The sequence below is a fragment of the Sinocyclocheilus anshuiensis genome, unplaced genomic scaffold (genome assembly GCF_001515605.1).
Source record: "Sinocyclocheilus anshuiensis isolate Anshui unplaced genomic scaffold, SAMN03320099.WGS_v1.1 scaffold329, whole genome shotgun sequence".
Taxonomy (NCBI): Eukaryota; Metazoa; Chordata; class Actinopteri; order Cypriniformes; family Cyprinidae; genus Sinocyclocheilus; species Sinocyclocheilus anshuiensis.
This window is the reverse complement of record NW_015540881.1, coordinates 399,859-419,944: the sequence shown is the minus strand read 5'-3', so window position 1 is coordinate 419,944 and position 20,086 is coordinate 399,859. Positions and strand designations below refer to the sequence as shown.

At 36.0% G+C, this 20,086-nt stretch overlaps 1 protein-coding gene across 2 annotated transcripts; it reads left to right on the top strand.

Moving 5' to 3' along the window:
* LOC107688442 (phosphatidylinositol 5-phosphate 4-kinase type-2 alpha-like) lies at positions 1–18,075 on the top strand. Of its 2 annotated transcripts, XM_016486110.1 has the most exons (11): positions 1–801; positions 6,943–7,040; positions 7,142–7,238; positions 11,479–11,631; positions 11,725–11,871; positions 12,208–12,246; positions 13,896–13,991; positions 15,076–15,189; positions 15,355–15,607; positions 17,349–17,452; positions 17,549–18,075. In XM_016486110.1, the coding sequence occupies exons 1-11, from the start codon at positions 658–660 to the stop codon at positions 17,627–17,629; spliced, it is 1,326 nt and encodes a 441-aa protein (XP_016341596.1). In that variant the 5' UTR covers positions 1–657; the 3' UTR covers positions 17,630–18,075. The 2 variants fall into 2 exon arrangements, with proteins under 2 accessions (XP_016341596.1, XP_016341597.1); XM_016486111.1 differs by lacking the exon at positions 13,896–13,991.
* Positions 18,076–20,086: the final 2,011 nt, after the last annotated feature.

Genomic DNA, 20,086 nt, shown 5'->3' with positions numbered 1-20,086 from the left:
GCAGTGAAGCCTGATCCAGCTGCTGCATACAGGCGCAGTGGATGGGCTCAGATGTCCGCTCTTCGACGGGGCTTGACTTCAGCTAGACAGTAGTTGTTTCCTTTTAGTATTTTGCCTGTTTTTTGTTAGTTACGTTCGCACTGAGAGATTCGTAAGTGGTCGTACCATAATAACGCTGGTTAACGGGGTTTCGCAGTGATTTAAATGAGGCGACACACCTTTTTATAGCGGGGTGGTGTAAAATCTCTGCATTCTGAATTTGTGCATCTGTTTACTTTTTATTACATTTCATGATGAACACGGATATCATTCGTTTGAGCTTCTGGGATGCTTTACCGGGCGAGCTTACGATCTAGTTTGCAAAGCTGTGTGTGTGAATGAGTTAGTAGCGCACACATCCAGCCAACTGTAACCTTCAAGCTAACGTCAATGACAGCTAGCAGTTAGCTGGTGGGAGTTGGTGGATAGCGGGATTTCTGAGATTTTCATCGCTCGTCAGCTGCGCGTTTGCTGAGGGATGCGTGAACGCGATGCATTAAATAACGAAAGGGACAAATTGCATGTCGAGATCCGGCGAGGCGCTGCTGATTCCGAACAGCTCGTGTCAAGACATCGCCATAGAGCGGGATTTCATTCATCCGAGCCTGCTCGCTAAACATGGCCTCTGCAGTCAGCAACCTTGCTGCATCCATCGCCAGCAAAACCAAAACCAAGAAGAAACATTTCGTGTCTCAGAAGGTGAAGCTGTTTCGGGCCAGCGACCCGCTGCTCAGCGTCTTGATGTGGGGAGTGAACCACTCGGTAAGGGTCCAGTTTTCTTAACAGGTTTATAACAGCTGCGATGCTCAGCGTGAGCGGATTGAAGGCACGTGCGACCGTTTTCTTGCGGCGTCTTGATCCCTCATTAAACTAGCATTTCCTTCACTCTCCGACTCCAAACATCAGAGGTGTTTGTCCACGCGCGACACGATCAATAATCGATGCCAAAACATGCCACTTCAGTTTTAAACTGGCAACATTTCCACTTGTTATCAGATGATTCACTCATTTATATGTATTGACATATATGTTAAATCTAAGAACAAAAAGCAGATATTTAATGTACTAGTAGTAAAGATAGGAGGAAAACGTAAGCACAATTATTCTTAAAATTAGAATAGAATTCTTATATTCTTTATAAAACTTTTATTTCTTAATATTTATTCAAATCAAATTCAGCTTTCATTCTGAATGTCCTTTTACATATTTCACCTGTTATGAGATCACAAAGACACTGAGTGCCATAATATGATCAACTCTGTCACTTGAATTGTAAATAAATTAAGATTTTTAGGTCGTTTTCCTCATTTTAAGTAGGTTAGGTCCTGTTAGTTGTAAAACCAGCAAAACAAAATGGCTACTGTTATATGTGTGATATGCAGATTGTTATTATTCCATTAATATGTTACGTTTTCACTACATCTGATGGTGGTGAAAATTCAACAGATGGTGCTGAAAATCAGTTTGAAAGCATCCTGTGGTGTCACTTGATTAATTCTTTGACGTGAATGCGTGATTTGTAAATATTTATCTTTCATTTGACACATTATTTATGTATCTGGTGGTGTTGATCCATGTTGAGTAATAGGAAAGGGAAAATATGGAAGAAGCAGGAGATTACAATCAAATGTAGGTGAATAATTATGATTAATCTGACAGAATCATCCAAAAGAATTTCTTGAAAAATAAATGTTTGTTTTTCAGTTTTGTGGCATGTTTTGTCCCGGTCCTCAAGAATCCGTGAAATGATTGTGTCAGCAAGCAAAGCGAGTGTTAGCTGAGATGAGAGGTCGTGATTGTTGAAGACGCTGAATGACTAACTATACAGGCTGCTGTGCAGACAGCATTTAGATCCCTGATCCCTCATCCATCGCCAGCACTTAATGCCTCAAGAATGCGCTTTTATTTCTCATTTACCTAGTGAACTCATAATAAACAGATTTTTATATTTATGTCCTTTTCTATTCTCTTATTTCTCATCATTAATTGCAAGAAAAACGTTTAAGTATTTTTTTTCTATGATTAACTCCAACTGTTGGACTAAATATGTGTGTGTTTTTTTTAACCTGAAACAACATGTGGGAATGGAAGATTTCCAGGTATCTGACAAACATTTAATTGGTCTCCTGGGAATCTGAACACCATGTCTGGGAGCCTTGTTCTGCTCTTGTAATGAATGCACATGCATGAGAAGATCCATTAAAACTATTATTTGTAACCTTTGTGTTGTGTGGAGGTGCAAACTCTACAGTATAATAATTATTAATTTATACACTTAACTCAAGATATCAAAGCCTCATTGTTTTTGTGTACTCTGTAGGACTCTCAGATACCACTGGAAAGAATCTAAATGTCATTTACATGTCTTTTTGTTATAGTTTATTAATTTATGGCATCATTGGAATACCATAGAATCACATGGCAATGTCACATTATCCAGAAAATGATAACTGGATAATGATGATGTTCATAATCACTTTCATAAGCAGTTCATGTCAGAATTGCTTTGTAGGCCGTATAACCCATCCTCAAACAAGACTTTTATCTAGACTTTTATCTAGGACTCTTGTAGACCCTGATATTTGATATTAAGACTTTGTAGGCCATTGCGCTGGATTAATTATCTTTAAACTAACTTGCAACATTCAGTGTTTAAAGGGATAGTTCACCCAAAAATGAAAATTCTGTCATTAATTACTCACCCTCATGTTGTTCCAAACCAGTAAGACCTTCGTTCATCTTCAGAACACAAATTAAGATGTTTTTGATAAAATCTGAGAGCTCTCACACCCTGCATAGACAGTAATACAACTGTAATGTTCCCAGGTCCAGAAATGTAGTAAGGACATCGGCAAAACATAAGTCCATGTGACATCAGTGGCTCAACTTCAGTTTTGTGAAGCTACGAGAATACTTTTTGAGTGCAAAGAAAACAAAAATAACAATTTTTTTCAACAATTCTTCTCCCCCGAGTTACGTCTTCCGCCATTTTAGAGAGTATCACAATGCATATGCAGGCTTTCCCCTAAGCGTAAACAACGCTGGTTACGCAGATTACGTTCATGCGAGCGTTTTCTCCCCCGAACGTAAACAACGCTGATTACGTAGATTACGGTCTTGGGTACTCTCCAAAATGGCGGAAGACGTAACTCGGGGGAGAAGAACTGTGAAATAAATTGTTATTTTTGTTTTCTTTGTGCTCAAAAAGTATTCTCGTAGCTTCGCAAAAAAGTTGAGCCTCTGATGTCACATGGACTGTTTTACCGATGTCCTTGCTACGTTTCTGGACCTGGGAACATTACAGTTGTGTTGCTGTCTATGCAGGGTCTGAGAGCTCTCACATTTCATCAAAAATATCTTAATTTGTGTTCCGAAGATGAACGAAGGTCTTACGGGTTTGGAACGACATGAGGATGAGTAATTAATGACAGAATTTTCATTTTGGGGTGAACTAACCTTTTAAGGTCAAACCGTTTCAGGCAGTACACTTTTTTTTTTTAAATCTGTGAAATTTACGGTAAAATACTGGGAGCTGTGGTTGCCAGAATTTTATCGTAAAAAATATGGTAGCAACATTTTAGGGTTTACAGATTTCACAGTAATAAAATTATTCATTAAATAATTCTTCAGAAAAAATATTTCATTAACTGACTTAATGTTAATATACCAACCAATTAAAGTAGCCTACTAATATCTGTTTTGAACAGATTTCACTGTAAAATTACATTAAATGTAATTACAGTTATTCATATAGGTCGAAAACTTACTGTTAACCAAATAACAGTCTTTTACTGTTAAAATCATGATAATTTTTTACAGTGTATTTTTGAGGGACTTCATGCTTCACTAACTCATATGTACTGTAGTATATGAGTCTCTGACTGAATGCTGAAGTCTAACAGAGTGAAATTTGGTGAAAGAGTTGCATCGTCTGTCAACAGCAGAGTGTTTGAGTGTTTGATTAGGAATGAATACTTTACAAATGCAGCTCCTCTGAGTATAGTAAAACACAAGCCAGCATCCCAGTTTTGAAATGGAGAGGTTGTTTGAATGGCCTTTTTATTTATTTTCTCATCAGGCCTAGAGCCTGGCTGTGTGTGATTATATAAAGACATAGATTGTCAATTTTTGGCATGAACTCCATCTTGAAGGAGTTTTTGTTCAGACGTTTCTCTCAGTCATTGTGTGTTTGTGTAGAATAGCATCACTAAACCCCAAAACGAATCAGTGTTGCCTGCAGGTTTATGCTCCCAAACATCATTAGCACATTCTTCCCATCCATCCTTCGTGTTTCACTTTATTGATGCTATATGACAATGAGATCTTTTGACCTCATAAATATAGTGTTCAGGAATATCGCCTGTGGGTTTAGGCTATTTTTATCATTTAGGCCAATACAACCCCTCCTTTGAGCACATATATATCCAACACCGTCTTGCGTATGCATGATGCCTGTCTATGTCTTTCATACTTCTTCGTTAAGATTCATCTCTTCTCTCTCATCTAATCTACACCCCTCCTTTCCTCTTCTCCCCTTTTAAATGTTTTATTCTCTCAGAGTCAGATGAGCTTTTTCATGTCGATTACGTAAGAGTCTCGGAGGTATAACTTAAGTCTGAGGTGAAGGACATAAAGACCTCTTCCATTGTGGCAGGAACTACTCTAATGGCCAGAATGAGAAATTGCCTTAACTAGAGCCCAAAACCCCTCCATACACACTCAGCCAGTCTCTTTTCACAGCACATAAGGAACGACACTGTCTGTTGCCCTTGATGTGAATTTGTAGTAGCGCTGTGTTATGTAAAGCGGGTGATAAGCCGTATGTGCTGACAGATAATAGTCTGTTGAGAAAACAGGCTTTAGTAATGGAATTATTTTAGCTCTGATTTGAAATGCAATAAAAAAGAAGTATGAAATCGCTTGTAATGTTAACGGTGCACATGTTCTAGTGTGGCTTTCAGAAAACACGTGGCCTACTCTGCCAGAAAAGCCTCTGGTTGGTTGCTTGATAAATCTCAATGGCTTTATCCAAATGAAATTGTATGTTGATTATGTAACTGAGTGTAAAGCGGTGGGGGTCAAGAGCCGCTATGCCACACACTATCTATATGTGGATGTAATTACATCAGCACATTCTCGCTGTACTAATATTGATCACATCACAGTTCTTATTACCAATTTTATTTTGTGATTAGCCTTAAGTGTAAAATTATCATGCATACACTGTGCTTTCAAGTGGAATGTCTAGTTTTAAATGCTTAATGTTACCATTATTTATATTAGTGCTGTTAATCTCAATTAATCGCATCCAAAATAAAAGTCTTTGTGTACATATATGTGTGTGTAATGTGTATATTAATTATGTATATATAAATACACACACATGCATGTATATATTTAAGAAAAATTTTATGTTTTTATATTAAATATATTTATATATAATATAAATTATATGAATATAAATATATACGTAAATACGTATGTATAAATATGTAAATACATGTAAATATTTTCAAAATATATACTGTATGTGTGTCTATAAATGCTATAGTATTTATTTATGAAACAATTGTATAAATTATATATTAAAATATTAATATATATATATTATATATTAAAATATATATTTTTAATATTTTGTCATTAAATTAATAATATAATTTAAATATATTTTTACATATATATCTTAATATTTAACATACATGTATATATTATCAATAAATATAAAAAAGTATAATTATATATTATAAAAATATAATATATTATCATTCAATTTATTATTTGTTAATTTTGTATATTTATAGTTTTTTTCTAATATATATATGCATGTACAGTATTATTAAAACATGCGCGCACACACATATTAAATATTTTATATATAAAATTTTATTGTTTATTTACAATATATGTATTTAAATATTATAAATAAATAAAAGATATAAATTGATTTTAAAAAATTATGTGATATAATATGATAAACTATCATTATTATTAAACTGTATCATTAAATTCATACCAAAAAATTAAATACAGTTTTACTCTGAATCGCATGGGACATACATTGTAAATGTGTGTGTGTGTGTTTGCGTCAGACAAGCTCAGGCTGGTTGACCGTGATTTGTCCTTTCCCATTTTCTGCTGCTGCTGTTTCAGTTCTGCTCTCAGTGAACCCGCTGCCCTCTCCCCCAGTCTTGCAGTTGTTTTCTTTTTTATATCTTTGTAGACTACTGTTTGGCTTCGTTTTAAATCACAAAGCATAACCTTCTTTACTGAGATGCTTCTTAATCGACAAGAGGACAACCCCTGATGCAGCAGGGACAGATGGAGGCACAGGAAGATGCACAAAAATAACTCTCTGCATACACACAACACGTCATTGTGTGTGTGGTGTGTTCATGTGATGGAAAAGGAGTGTCAAATAGCCAGGTTGGATTCCACCATGTAGGACAAACGGACGTGTACACCAAAATCTGGTTATCCTTAGTTAAGTAGGCACCTTTCTCAGTCAATCAACTGACTTGAGTTTAAGTGTAGTCATGCATGTGCTATTGCCCATGAAAGACCACTTGTCGTGTACTGAATTATTTAAAACGATAAAAAAGGAAGTGGACAGTCCGGCCAATAAGTAAAGCTTACTCTGTTGGCGCAGACGGCTCTGTTTTTCACTGCTGCTGTTGTTAGTGAAAGGAAGTTGTTTCTTGGCAGCGGTCCATCAGTGCAGCACATTTTGAGGAATGGCCCCTGTACTGCAGATAGTTCTCAGTAAATAAGAAAACGCTCTGATTTATTCATTTGGAGCAGGTCCAGAAGTCTCCTGTACAACAGATAAAAAGCTATTTTAGATTCAAATTATTTTGTAATCTGGCATTATTGAATAATTTTCTCCCTGTTATTTTCTTCCAGATAAATGAACTCAGTCACATCCAGATTCCTGTTATGCTGATGCCTGATGACTTCAAAGCCAACTCAAAGATCAAGGTGGACAACCACCTCTTCAACAAGTAAGAAAGACCTTAATTTTATGTGATAATTTTGCTATGTATATGTTCATTGCTTTGCTTTTGTTAGTTATCAGCTTTTGCACCTTTTTTTACTTCCAAAGAGAGAACATGCCAAGCCATTTCAAGTTTAAGGAGTACTGTCCTCTAGTCTTCCGCAATCTGAGGGAGCGGTTCTCCATTGATGATCAGGAATATCAGGTACATAAGTGCTTAAATAAGTGGTCAAGTACTTCCATGGAGGCAACCACCCTCCACTGCATGTCAGATGGTCCTTTGCCTCTATGCCGTGCGTTACAATAGTTTATACTACGGGGCTGTTGAATGTTTGAATCTGATTGGCTGATGAACGTTCTAAGGTGTGCAATTATTTTCAGGGAAACACATGCCTAAAGTAGTTCCAGGCAGGTCTTGACCACATTATATGTCCATATCATTTCACCAAATGATTCCAGTTAATTCAAAGGGCCTTACAGCCTACAACAGCAAAAGAACCAAAACCCACAACGACACTGACCAAGCAAGAAAATCTAGTATACATAAAGTTACATTTTACCATGTAGGGAAAGCACATACTCTCTTTCTCCCACTCAAACGTACACACACATATCTATGCACTCACATACAGTACGGACACACTCGCGCACACAGAAATGTGTTGTCCGTGCCGCTCTGTATCAGTGCTCTTTATCAGTCAAATAGGTTAGCAACTTAAAAGCTATATGACATTTCTCACAAGTGAGGTAAAAACGGCGCTGTTCTTGAAACAGATTAATTTACAGTTTCGCTATTATTAGAGACATTGCTGCTGAACACTGTTGAGAGACGAACAGACTCAAGTAATTTACATACTCTTAATCTGTCTCTCTCTCTATAATTACTTCATTATTAACTGCATTTGTCTGCTATCAACGGCTCAAGCCACTGTTACTCTGGTCTAAAATGACATTTTGGAATTAGCAACAGAGGCATGGGTTGAAATGCGTAAGAAGTTAAATACACACAAGCGTTTTAAGGACGAACGAATGTCTTGAAATTCAACATATGAACAATATTTGAGGTGTAACCGTAGTATAACCGAAATAAGTGACTCTGGTCTGTTGAATTATTAGAAAATAATGTTATGCCTCGTTTGGCCATTTGCCAGCATTGACAAGTTAAAGGAACACTCCACTATTTTTGAAAATAGGCTCATTTTCCAACTCCCCTAGAGTTAAACAGTTGAGTTTTACCGTTTTCGAATCCATTCAGCCGATCTCCGGGTCTGGCGGTAGCACTTTTAGCTGTAGCTTAGCATAGATCATTGAATCTGATTAGACCGTTAGCATTTCGCTCAAAAATGACCAAAGAGTTTCTATATTTTTCCTATTTAAAACTTGACTCTTCTGTAGTTACATCGTGTACTAAGACTGACGGAAAATGAAAAGTTGCGATTTTCTAGGCCGATATGGCTAGGAGCTATACTCTCATTCCGGCGTAATAACCAAGGAACTTTGCTGCCGTACCATGGGTGCAGCAGGCGCAATGATATTACGCAGCGCCTGAAAATAGGCTAACTTCCGTCAACATAACCAACATGACCACCTGCTTGCACAGGGAGCGTGCTGGGGACTATTTTCAGGCGCTGTGTAATATCATTGCATTTTGTGGTTATTTTCATCAGTTACAGCTTGTTAGATCTAGCATTCTGCCTGCTTTGAATCAGACACAGAGATGAAATAGTGCTGTAAGATCACATGATTTAGTTGAATGAATTTATTATTTTAATTCGTTATCTAGAGAGAGAGGGGGATTGAAGTTATGTGAAGCGTGTGTGAATTACCTGCGTTTGCAAGTCTCACTCTACAAACAATTAAGCTTTAGTTACTTGAGTTACTTTACTTGTGTTTAGTTACTTCAAAAACAGTGCTTTTACCTCTTTGTTGCTGAGAAATATAATGTAGCGATACAGTATCGAAGCTATTTTATTAATAAAAGTCATGGGCAGGGCTGACCACAAGTCGCTCCTGAATGTTTCAGTGTGTGCACAGTATGATGTCCGATGTGTGTGTGTCAAATGAAAGCAGCCTATTAATATAGAACATGATTAAACTGACTTGGAACTCGGGCTGCACGATATTGGAAAAAAACTCACATTGCGATATTTTGTTTTTCTGCGATATATATATTGCGATATGAAAAAAAAAAAATCACCAGATGACTTGAATAACTCTTTTTGGAAAAAAATAATCAATGATTGGGGTGATTTCGTAGGTGAGTGCATAGGAAATAAACAAATTGCAAGCATAGATAAATATAATAGAACAAAGATACAAATTAAATAAACAGTGCTTTATATTTTTCAGGTAAGTCTAACAGTATTCAGGTCCTACAGAAATTGAATAATCAAATGTAAAATAAAAATCCCCGACAGTAAACAGATGCCTCGTTCTATTTATGATGTACTGACGCAAAGTTCAAATTATTTGCAAAGGTCGCTATATAACTATCAGTATACTAAACATTGCACATCCTGCAATGTGACTATTGCAGGTGCTCACATCGCGATATCGATGCTAAAACGATATATCGCGCAGCCCTACTTGGAACTACCTGTGCATTAAACAGTTTTAATGCACACCTGCCAGCCAATCATAAGCGAATATTCTGACAGACTATGGTATAAGGGGTTGTATCATATATTAAGGTAATTTTTTTATTTATCTTATTTTATGTTTATTGCTTTTTTCACAATGTTAGTTTTTTGTCCCCAGAACGGTTACATTTAAGTTTTTATTTTCTTTATTCTTCAAATGTGAAATGAGCAGCAGTCTGGGCCCATTTTTTCAGTCTGTTTACACATCGACTGCAAGTTTGTCATGTCCAATATTATTTTTTCCTGCCTCATCCTTCACCCTGAGATGTGCCGCACAAGCTGTTTAAGAGCCTGTGCATGTGAAGTTCAAAGTCTGAAAGTAACGTTCACAGCTGGAATCTGTCAGTTGTTGTTGATTCAGAGTTGAAAATAGTTGAAACCACATTTAATTCTAAATGGTTGTAAAAAGGTTAACAAAATATGTATAAATTAACATTGAAATTTAGTTGAAGACAAAACGTTGAAAATCTATATGAAAAGTAAGATGTTGAATCTACATTTTAAAATCAATATTGATTTAATTTGTAAAATTGAAACTTGAACCTTTATTCAACCTTGATCCATTCACCTGTGAATCAATGTTGATTACTCATGAAATGAAGCATTTTTGTTTCTCAGTTCATATGTAGAAGTTTCATGAGTAAACTGCAATAATATCATGTTTTAGTTTCTACAGCCATCATCAGATCTTTCAGGCTCAGATCAAGTTAAATGCCATATGCTGAAAATACTGTATTGAATTTGGCCCATCTCCCAGAATACTTCAATACTACACTTACACTACTGTTGACCCAGCACTGGGATTGTAGAAATCAGCATTTAAATTTAATTGAAGTGAAAGTGCAGTTTTTTTATTCAGTTTGAATGTCTCCAGGTGACTTCAGTAAAACCAAAATCTTCAAATGAATAAACACAACCGATATGAATATCAACAAGAGTGGTTCTCAACTGGTGGGTCATCATAACCAAAAAATATTGGCTTATGTGGCCTGTTCTGAGATAGGGACAGCAGTGGGGACTGCTGATTGCTGTTTGCAAAAAAACAATGCTAATGCAGCTAACCAAGAAATTGTGCACAGGTAGAATAGGCCTCTAATAGTCATGAGAAAAATGTTGGCATATGTACAAGGTAAAAAATAAAAATAATTTTGCATATTGTTCGGCCTGTGCAGTTCATTGTATTATTCATAGATTATAATTTCAGATTTCTCTGATCGATTTGTTGATAATCTTGACATTTTGATCAATTCTTGGTATTCAAATCTGGAATCCTAAAGCAAAACCAATTGAGAACCACTGATTTACTAAATCATTTTTCGTCAGAAATTTGGAACAGCTTTTAACATCGTGAAAGCGAATCCCACTCAGTACAACTGCAACACAGAGTGTGTCTATTGCAGTGAAACGCAGAGACCTTGCATTTTTGGCAGCTATACTAAAGATGGCATCCAAAGCACAGGCAGTAATGCAGCTGTGCTTTTGCTGGTTGAATAATGCCATTTTAATGCAAACCCACTGACTCCTGTCTTTCTGCACAGGGCAGTAACTGCCACACGTTCTTTCTAATTTTCCCCATTGCCATAGAAGAGGATGTTTTGCCATCCAAATGAGCAAAATCTGCCAACGTGTTTCAGATTGTGATGAGGTTCAATAAAAGAAGTAGCCAGACAGTACAGTCTGGCATTCCAGGCTGACTGCAGACTGCAGTCTAGGAGAAGTGCCAGTAGCTTTTCACCGTTTTATTGGAGCTGTTTAATGCAAGCCTGGCAGTGTGAAATCCTTCACTGTTCTTTCCTCCCATGGCAGAACTCTCTGACACGCAGGGCCCCAATTCCCAGTGACGCTCAGGGCCGTAGTGGAGCTCGTTTCCACACATCGCACAACAAGAGGTATGTCATCAAGATCATCACCAGCGAGGACGTGGCCGAGATGCACAACATTTTGAAAAAGTACCACCAGGTAGAGGGAGCATCTATTTCTTTGTTAAAATTATCCTACGATGAGTATCACAAGCTGTGAAGTGAATCTTTATTTTGTATTGGCCCACTGTAGTATATAGTCGAGTGCCATGGAAACACGCTGCTCCCTCAGTTTCTGGGTATGTATCGCCTCACAGTGGATGGAGATGAGACCTACATGATCGTCACTCGCAATGTCTTCAGTCACCGGCTGCCTGTTTATAAAAAATATGACCTGAAGGTGAGAAATTCTAAGTTTGAAGAGCCTGTCTTGTCTTTAGTATAATGAAAATGAATGGATGGGGGCATCATGAAAGTGGTCCATAAAACGTATGCTATTTCAAGGCTTTTAAGGCATACAATATTTTTAAGTCATTATTCACAGAAAATCATGACATCCACCCTAGTTTTCCCTGGTACTTTCATGAGGAAAGTAGTGATGTCTGATTCATGAACAAACCTTGAATTGTTTGAAATGTGTCATTGAAGCAACTTAAATAACTTTAGAAAAAATTGTTCCATAGAATAAAAGAGTCAATAAATGTTTTTTTAATGACGACTTTATGTACTTTTTTAGGGATCCACAGTGGCAAGAGAGGCTAGCGACAAAGAAAAGGTAAACTCTCCTTCATTTTTTAAAATGATATGTAGAAGGAATAGAATTTTTGAAAAGGGGGTGAACTTCTGTGCTAAAAATGTTTTCATTATTTCCAGTGTATTATTACATTAGAAAATGAACTCACATTTGCATGTTGAATGTATTGCATGTCTGAGTTTGGAAATTATGTGTAAGAAAAAAACATTATAACCACAACTATAACATCATTTTCCTTTCCATGTGTGTTGTGTATTAATAAACTCCCAAAATAAAATTCTCCTGTGTGAAAGATCCCATTTTCTACTCCATTCCTTGGAAGAAATACTCTCTGTGCTCCTTTTCTGTTCAGTGTTTGCTTGATTTAATTTGCTTCAGAGTGTGGGAAACTGCACTTTGTAGTCTAGGGGTATTATTTAATTCATTTAAGTAATGGTCCTGAGAAGAATGAAAATAATTGGATTAATTGAAACCTAAGAACCGTAGTGTCTCTGTATATTGTGATACCCTATTGTTTTACACTGTAATTTAAGTGCACTGATCTTTGAATGTAAAGAGATAGTAACAGAAACCACTGTAAATAATAGATCAGAGATTGAGTACTTGTCTTCAGGAAGCATTTGACTTGTTGGATTACACGTTTTTACATTGATTTACTGTAGTAACTATATAAAAACATTATGTACATTAATAAAAGGCTAATGAGTTGCAGTTTATACTTGTGTACAGGATTCTCTCACATAAGGCAAACCTGATCTTGTGTTTTTTCATTGCTGTGTACATATGGAGGGCATGTGAATGATATGCATGTATATATATATATATTTTTTTTTCTACATGCATGTTAGTTTTTCTGGCATGTTAAATTGTTTCTTTGATTACTTTCTCCTCCATTGAGATTTTGTATCTACATTCTAATGCTGTATATGATACTCTCAAAGATGGCAAATATTAACTGATGTATATTTGTAATTATGTGTCATATACAGACTAGATTTGTTGTCATTCACTGTATTTGATGAAATATTTCCTTTGCTTCTCAACTGTGATTTCCTTTGAAGGCATAGTTCTCCCAAAATGAAAATCTGTCAAGTTCAAGTTGTTCCAAACCTGTATGAATTTCTTTCTTCTGCTAAACACAAAAGAAGTTATTTTGGAGAATGTGGGTAACCACGCCGTTTCTGGTATCCACTGACTTTCATAGTATTTTTTTCCATACCATGGAAGTCAATGGGGATCAACAGCTGTTTGGTTACCAGCATACTTCAAAATAGCTCCTTTTGTGTTCAACAGAAGAAAGAAGCTCCTAAAGGTTTGGAACAACTTGATGGTGAGTGAATGATGACAGAATTTTCATTGAGTGAACTATCCCATTAACATTCTCCCATGATATTTTGTGTCTTCACTTGTTTACTGCACATGTTATCAGTCAACTTTATATCACTCTGTACTTTTGGTGTGTTTTCATTTGATGCATTTATGTGGGATATTTCCATCTTTTTAATTCTTCCATTTTCTCCTGAAGGCTTTACACCTTTGCTTTATGAAATGAAGTTAAAAATGACTAAGAAAACAAGTCCTCAAAGTTATCTAGAAAGCTCTCGTCTCTCACCTCAACACACTGATTTGTGGGTGAAGCTGCTTGCATCTGACGCTCCTTTTCCCTGCAGTCACGTCCACCTGAGGAGGCTCCGTCCAAATCACGCATGAGCCAAAAGCTACAAACCATCCGGATTGCCACACGCTTTTACTGCGCCATAAGACACGTAAGGACACGACAGCAAAGAGCTGTCCCATATTGCTCTGTGTTCTTCTTCAACATGCTTTACCCCGCATTTTGCCTCAGGAAATCACCGTTCCTTCTGGATCCCACAAGGAACTGTAAACCCAAGCCCAGGGCTGGTGCTTTAAGTTGTCTTCCTGTTCCAGAAATAAAGCGGTGACTTCTTCTTCGACAATCTCTGCTGGAATTTGTGAAAAGAACCAGAATACTAGTGTGTCAGCATTTAAGTGTTCTGCTGAGCCATAGGGGGTTATACTATACCTTCATATGGAACAACGTGAGAGCAAATGACGACCACATTTTTTTCCATTTTTGGGTGAACTATCCTTTTAATCTTGACACTAGCTGTAGGCTTTGGTTTGGAATCGCTGATGTTTGTGGAAGTAGGCATTTAGGAAATAACCCTTGGTTTAATCATTGTAATTATTTGAATGCTGTAATTGTCTGTTGGCTCTAATCATGAAATCTAAATCACACCCTGTTGCTCTGAGTGTCCACAGGAGGCAGTCTGCTTTATATTACACTCCACTGCTTCTATGATATGTTATTTTTAAGTTCACTCAGTGAATTCTCAGATGTTCATTTATTGTGAGAGCAGATCAAAAGAGTTCCAGATCAAAACGTTTTTCACCCCCATAGACTATTTTTTAGATTGTGAATTTTAGTGTGATATAACAGAAAGTTGACACAAAACAAGAAATACATCATTAAATGTTTGAATTTTGTAGGAAGTAAATGTGAAGTGTGTTAATTCTTTGATACTAGCAGCACCAAATACAACTATAATGTATTTGTATTTATTTATTTATTGCTGCTGAAACAAACTTTTGCAATTTCATTTGGTGCTGCTATTGGCACAGAAATGACCACATCACCTTTCATTTTGTTCCATATGTAAAAATATTTCTATATTAATTGATCATTTTTGAGTCTATTAACAAATCCAAAAACTCTGGACTTATATATGTCAATGACATTCTGTTTCATTGCTGAGTAAACTGAAAGTTTAAATTTACACATGTTGCTCCTGATGAACTTTTAACACTATTTCCCAATGTGAATAACAGACCAAGGAGCTTCCAACTTACAAAGACAATGACTTCATCAATGACGGCCAGAAAATCTACATAGATGAGGAGAACAAGAAAATGTTCCTGGAGAAACTGAAGAATGACGTAGAGGTCTGTGTGCATTATCCATCATGTTCTTTACTGCTTTCGTCCTGTTCATTTGTAATTGGCTCATTAAACTCTTATCTAAACACTCACTGGTCCTAATCACCCCTCTGTCTAATTAAAAAGACAATGAATGCTTCATGCTTAATCCCCTGGAAAATGTGTTTCCAGTTCCTGGCCCAGCTGAAGCTGATGGACTACAGTCTGCTGGTGGGGATCCATGATGTGGAGCGAGGGGAGCAGGAACAGCCCGAGGAGGAGAGTGAAGACAACGACGCTGGAGAAGAGGAGGGGACGGAGAGCGACGGAGGGGCCACCGGCTCCCCACCAGACAGCCCCAGTAACACACTAGACAGCAATAGACCTCTGGGCCCGGGAGAGTTTGATCCTGCCATTGACGTATATGCCATCAAGAGCCATGAAAGTGAGTCGTTTTCCAGCTAGAATTAAGTTAACCAGAGTTGCTAGATGGTTGTAGGCTGTTAGGTTGTTGCTTACTGGCCCACTAAATCTCTTACCATTTTCTTGTCCCTAGATATAGCTTGAGAGCCATTTTCAATTTATTTTTTGCCTGTTTTACCGTCCACCGGACCAAAATTGTTAGTCAGATTACTTAGAAAACTAATAGTACACCTTTCTTTGAGGTGTCATGTCTGTTGCACAAATAATACTGAACAAGTAACTCACTGAATTATATTTGTAATTACAGTTTTGAAAAATCATTATACATTGGGGAGGAAAAAAAATATGTTACAATGAACAGTATAGAGGGACACCATTGCTCTGTAAATATTTTACATTAAGCCATATTTACATTTATAATGTGTAATATTGCACATTCAGTGCTCAGAAATGTATTATTATTTTTTTTTAGTTATTGTTTAATTTAACATTATTTTTTTTACCCAGTCAGGTCAATAGTTCAGGTTTTTCTTGCCCTGAAACTTTAATTTTAAAAAATATATATTTACTAGAAATATTTATTCATTAAATGTTGTATTTTCTGTAACACTTTACAATAAGGTTCCATTTGTTACCATTAGTTAACTACAGTAGTTAACATAAACTAACAATGAAAAATACTTATAAAGCATTTAATAATCTTAATGTTGATTCCAACGTTTACTAACACGTTATTAAATTCAAAAGTTGTATCTATTAATGTTATTTAATGGACCTGAGATTACATGGACTAACAATAAACAGTTGTATTTGTATTAACTAACGTTAACAAAGATTAATAAAAACTGTAACAGTGTATTGCTCATGGTTAGTTAATGCATTAAATATAGTTAACAAATTAAACCTTATTGTAAAGTGTTACCATATTTCTTTTTTTTTTCCTTTTCTTTTTTTTCTTTACTTTTGCAGCAAGCTGGAAATTATACAGTTGTAATGCAGCTCCATAAATTCATAAATGCTTTTTATAAATATTTATTCATTAAATGTTACATTGTCATTTTTCTTTACAAAAACAAAAAAATAAACAATCTTGAAAGTATACAGCTGTATTGCAACTTCAACATTTTGTAGATGTTTACTGGAAATATTTATTCATTAAATGTTACATTTTCTTTTTTTTCTTTACAAACACTTAACAAAACTTTAAAACAATCTTGAAATTATACAGCTGTAATGCAACTCCAAAATTTTATAAATGCTTTTTTATACTTACTAGAAATATACAATCATTAAATGTTACATTTTCCTGCTTTTTTAATTATAAATAACAAGTAAACAAATAAAATATGCAACCAGCTAAAAAAAAAATGTACACAGCTGTAAAGCAACTCATAAATTAATAAACACACTTCTACTGGAAAATGATGCATAACATTACTGACTGATTTGTAGTTTTTAACACATCACTAATGCTTTCAAGACTGTCGGAAGTAATTTTTGCACATTTTTAAAACTTTATCCATGTTATCCAGCTAGATTGGTGACAAATCAGCAGTATTTTCAACAACAATGTTGAATGCATTACAGAAATCCATGCATTTCAGTTTGGAAGGCATAAAAATTGATGCACAAGGTCAGTAGATTAAATTGAAGTCAAATATTCAGTGGCAGTGCAGCACTGGGCCAAAAAGCAAGCAACAGTTCTGTCTCACTTTATTACAATTGTATCTTGCTTAAAAACAGTAGCGCATTCTACCTTTCAGATGCTCCCAAAAAAGAAATCTACTTCATGGCGGTGATTGACATTCTCACTCCATATGATGCCAAGAAGAAAGCAGCCCACGCAGCTAAGACAGTCAAACATGGGGTGAGAGTCCAATATGTCATAAACACAGTGCTAGTATTAAATTAGTCCTCCGTTTACTCAACATCTACATATTTTTTTTGCTCTTTCTTTCTCCAGGCAGGGGCTGAGATCTCAACGGTCAACCCCGAGCAATACTCAAAGCGGTTTTATGATTTCATCACCACAATTCTGTCCTAACTGCTGCCCGAGGCTGGAGTGAGGCGGAGTAACAGGTGGTCACATATGAGCTCATATCCTGGGAGAGATTTTGCAGTGGGTAACAGATCCAGTGTCTCTCTCCCACTTGTCACAGGATCACATCTGAGATCTGTCAAGATCTTTTTTTTTTTGTTTACAATTTGTTTACTTTTTCTCCGATTTTTCGGTAGGTTTATGGCTCCATGTGGTTGATAAGGCATACATGTGATATAGTCATGCATATATAGCGTTCCGTACCTTTGTGTTAGATATTGTTGATTGAGAAACCGAGTGATGTTGTTTGTGCCCAGCTACGTGGTATGATTATCATACTGGAATTCTCAAAGCTGCTTATATATTTATTGTCCTCATGTTCTTTGTGGAGAAAAATTCATTGTTCTCAAAGGAATAGTTCACCCCAAAATTTGACTTTGCCGAAAATGTACTCACCCTCAGACATTCCAAGATGTAATTGAGTTTGTTTCTTCATCTGAACAGATTTGGAGAAATGTAGCATTACATCAGTTGCTCACCAATGGATCCTCTGCAGTGAATGGGTGCCGTCAGAATGAGAGCTGATAAAAACATCATAATACTCCACAAGTAATCCACAGCTGATCGATTAATGTCTTGTGAAGCAAAAAAGGTGCACATTTGTAATAAACAAATTCATCAATGCATTTTTAACTTTTGTGCAGATTATTGTGATGTTTTTATCATGTTTGGACACGGCACCCATTCACTGCAGAGGATCCGTTGGAGAGCAAGTGATGCAATGCTAAATTTCTCCAAATCTGTTTTGATGAGGAAACAAACTCATCTACTTGCATGGCCTGAGACAGAGTACATTTTCATCAAATGTAATTTTTTTATTTTGAAGTGAATTATTCCTTTAATAAAAAAGTCCAGTTTTAAATAACTAAAATATATTTCAATATATAAAATAAATTTAGCCCTGAACAAATATGACCAGAGTCAGAATAAAAATAAATTGGAACATAATTGTTTGAAAGTGTTTATTGCACTAGCTGCAGGCAAATTGGTTTACAAAGCGTTTGTAACATTGGAAAAGAATGCAACTTCAGGAACAATTACTGCATTTATAGTTAAGATCCAATCAGCAAATTGGATTTAGATGATCTGCCTGTTGTGCATTGTAAAGTCTTGCACAGGAGCTCAATATTTGCAATTGGCTCCGATAGTAACGTTTAGTATAACACAACTGTTTTTGCACATGATGTAATGCACCAAAACGTTTATGCAAATGATTCCAGTTTTACCACTGACTCGCGGAGGGTCATGCAATAGTAGTGATTCGTAGAATGTGTTAAGCACCTAATGGGTTACATGTGCGTTGCCACTTTTGTATCCCTAGTGAAGGAACAAAACATTGCCTGTTTTATGTTGTTTAGCTCTTGATTAGAGAATATCATATGAAAATGAAGCATATTTTGTACCTCCCTTTTTTTACAGTAATATTTAGCAAGTTTACAGTGGGCCGTTCTCTTGAGAATGCAGTTGTGCCGGCGCTATATAGATGCTTAAATCTGTGTATAGTGTTTCAGCTGCACTGTAAAGAGTGAGAGAATGCTGCCTCTTACTGTTGCTATCTCTCTCTCTCTCTCTCTCTCTCTCTCTCTCTCTCTCTCATATCATTGTCGAAACTTTGTGTGATCCCAGAGACCTTTAGTATTATACAAATATATAGATATTGTGATGTCTTCTTCTGAAATATCGTTTGCAAAGTAATCCTAAATATTCTACTGTATGTGTTGACATATATACACTGTGCGAGGGTGTGCCTTTTTTACTCGGAATTATTTAATTTTGTATTTTAATCATTTTTTTAAAAAGAGACGTTTGAAAAATGTTATTTTCTAAAAAGGGAAAGGTGAATAGGATGACTCCTAAGGTGGTTTGCTGTTCCTGTGTAGATGTGTAAATATGCAAGTGTATTATGTGTTTGCAATATTATGTCAATGTTGCAGTCCTAACGGTACAAAAACGTAAAGATTTTCCTGAAATTATTAACTTGATTAATTTGCTTAAATTACTAATTTGATTCCTACATTGTTGTTATAATTGAAGTTGTTTTTTGTTAATGTTTTCTGAGGCTCGATGTGTTGCTGTATTTTGATTTCTATCCTATCAATAACTAATTAGATAATAAGCAATGTCAGTTCTTGTTTTAGGACAGTTTCCAGTGGAAGAGACGAGAGGCTTCATGAACACACACTCCTGACTTTGAAGTTGATGTCTGTACAGCACACGTGAATCTCAAAGAAGCCACTTCTGTGAGCTTCTGGGGGAAAATGACTTCACTTTGTCTCAAATTGTAAAGAGTTATGATCTCATGTGTTGCAATTTGTAAAAACATGCTTCCATGTTGATGGTACAGTGTGAGTTTGATACGTTAATGTTTGAGGAAGAGAAAAAAGCGTTGAAGGAAATGTGAGC

Bases quoted from the DNA above. Each gene is read 5' to 3' on its own strand.
- LOC107688442 (XM_016486110.1), top strand. From the start codon at position 658: ATGGCCTCTGCAGTCAGCAACCTTGCTGCATCCATCGCCAGCAAAACC. The intron at 11,872-12,207 runs GTGAGAAATTCT...GTACTTTTTTAG, and splicing joins ATAAAAAATATGACCTGAAG to GGATCCACAGTGGCAAGAGA. The intron at 13,992-15,075 runs GTAAGGACACGA...TGTGAATAACAG, and splicing joins TTTACTGCGCCATAAGACAC to ACCAAGGAGCTTCCAACTTA.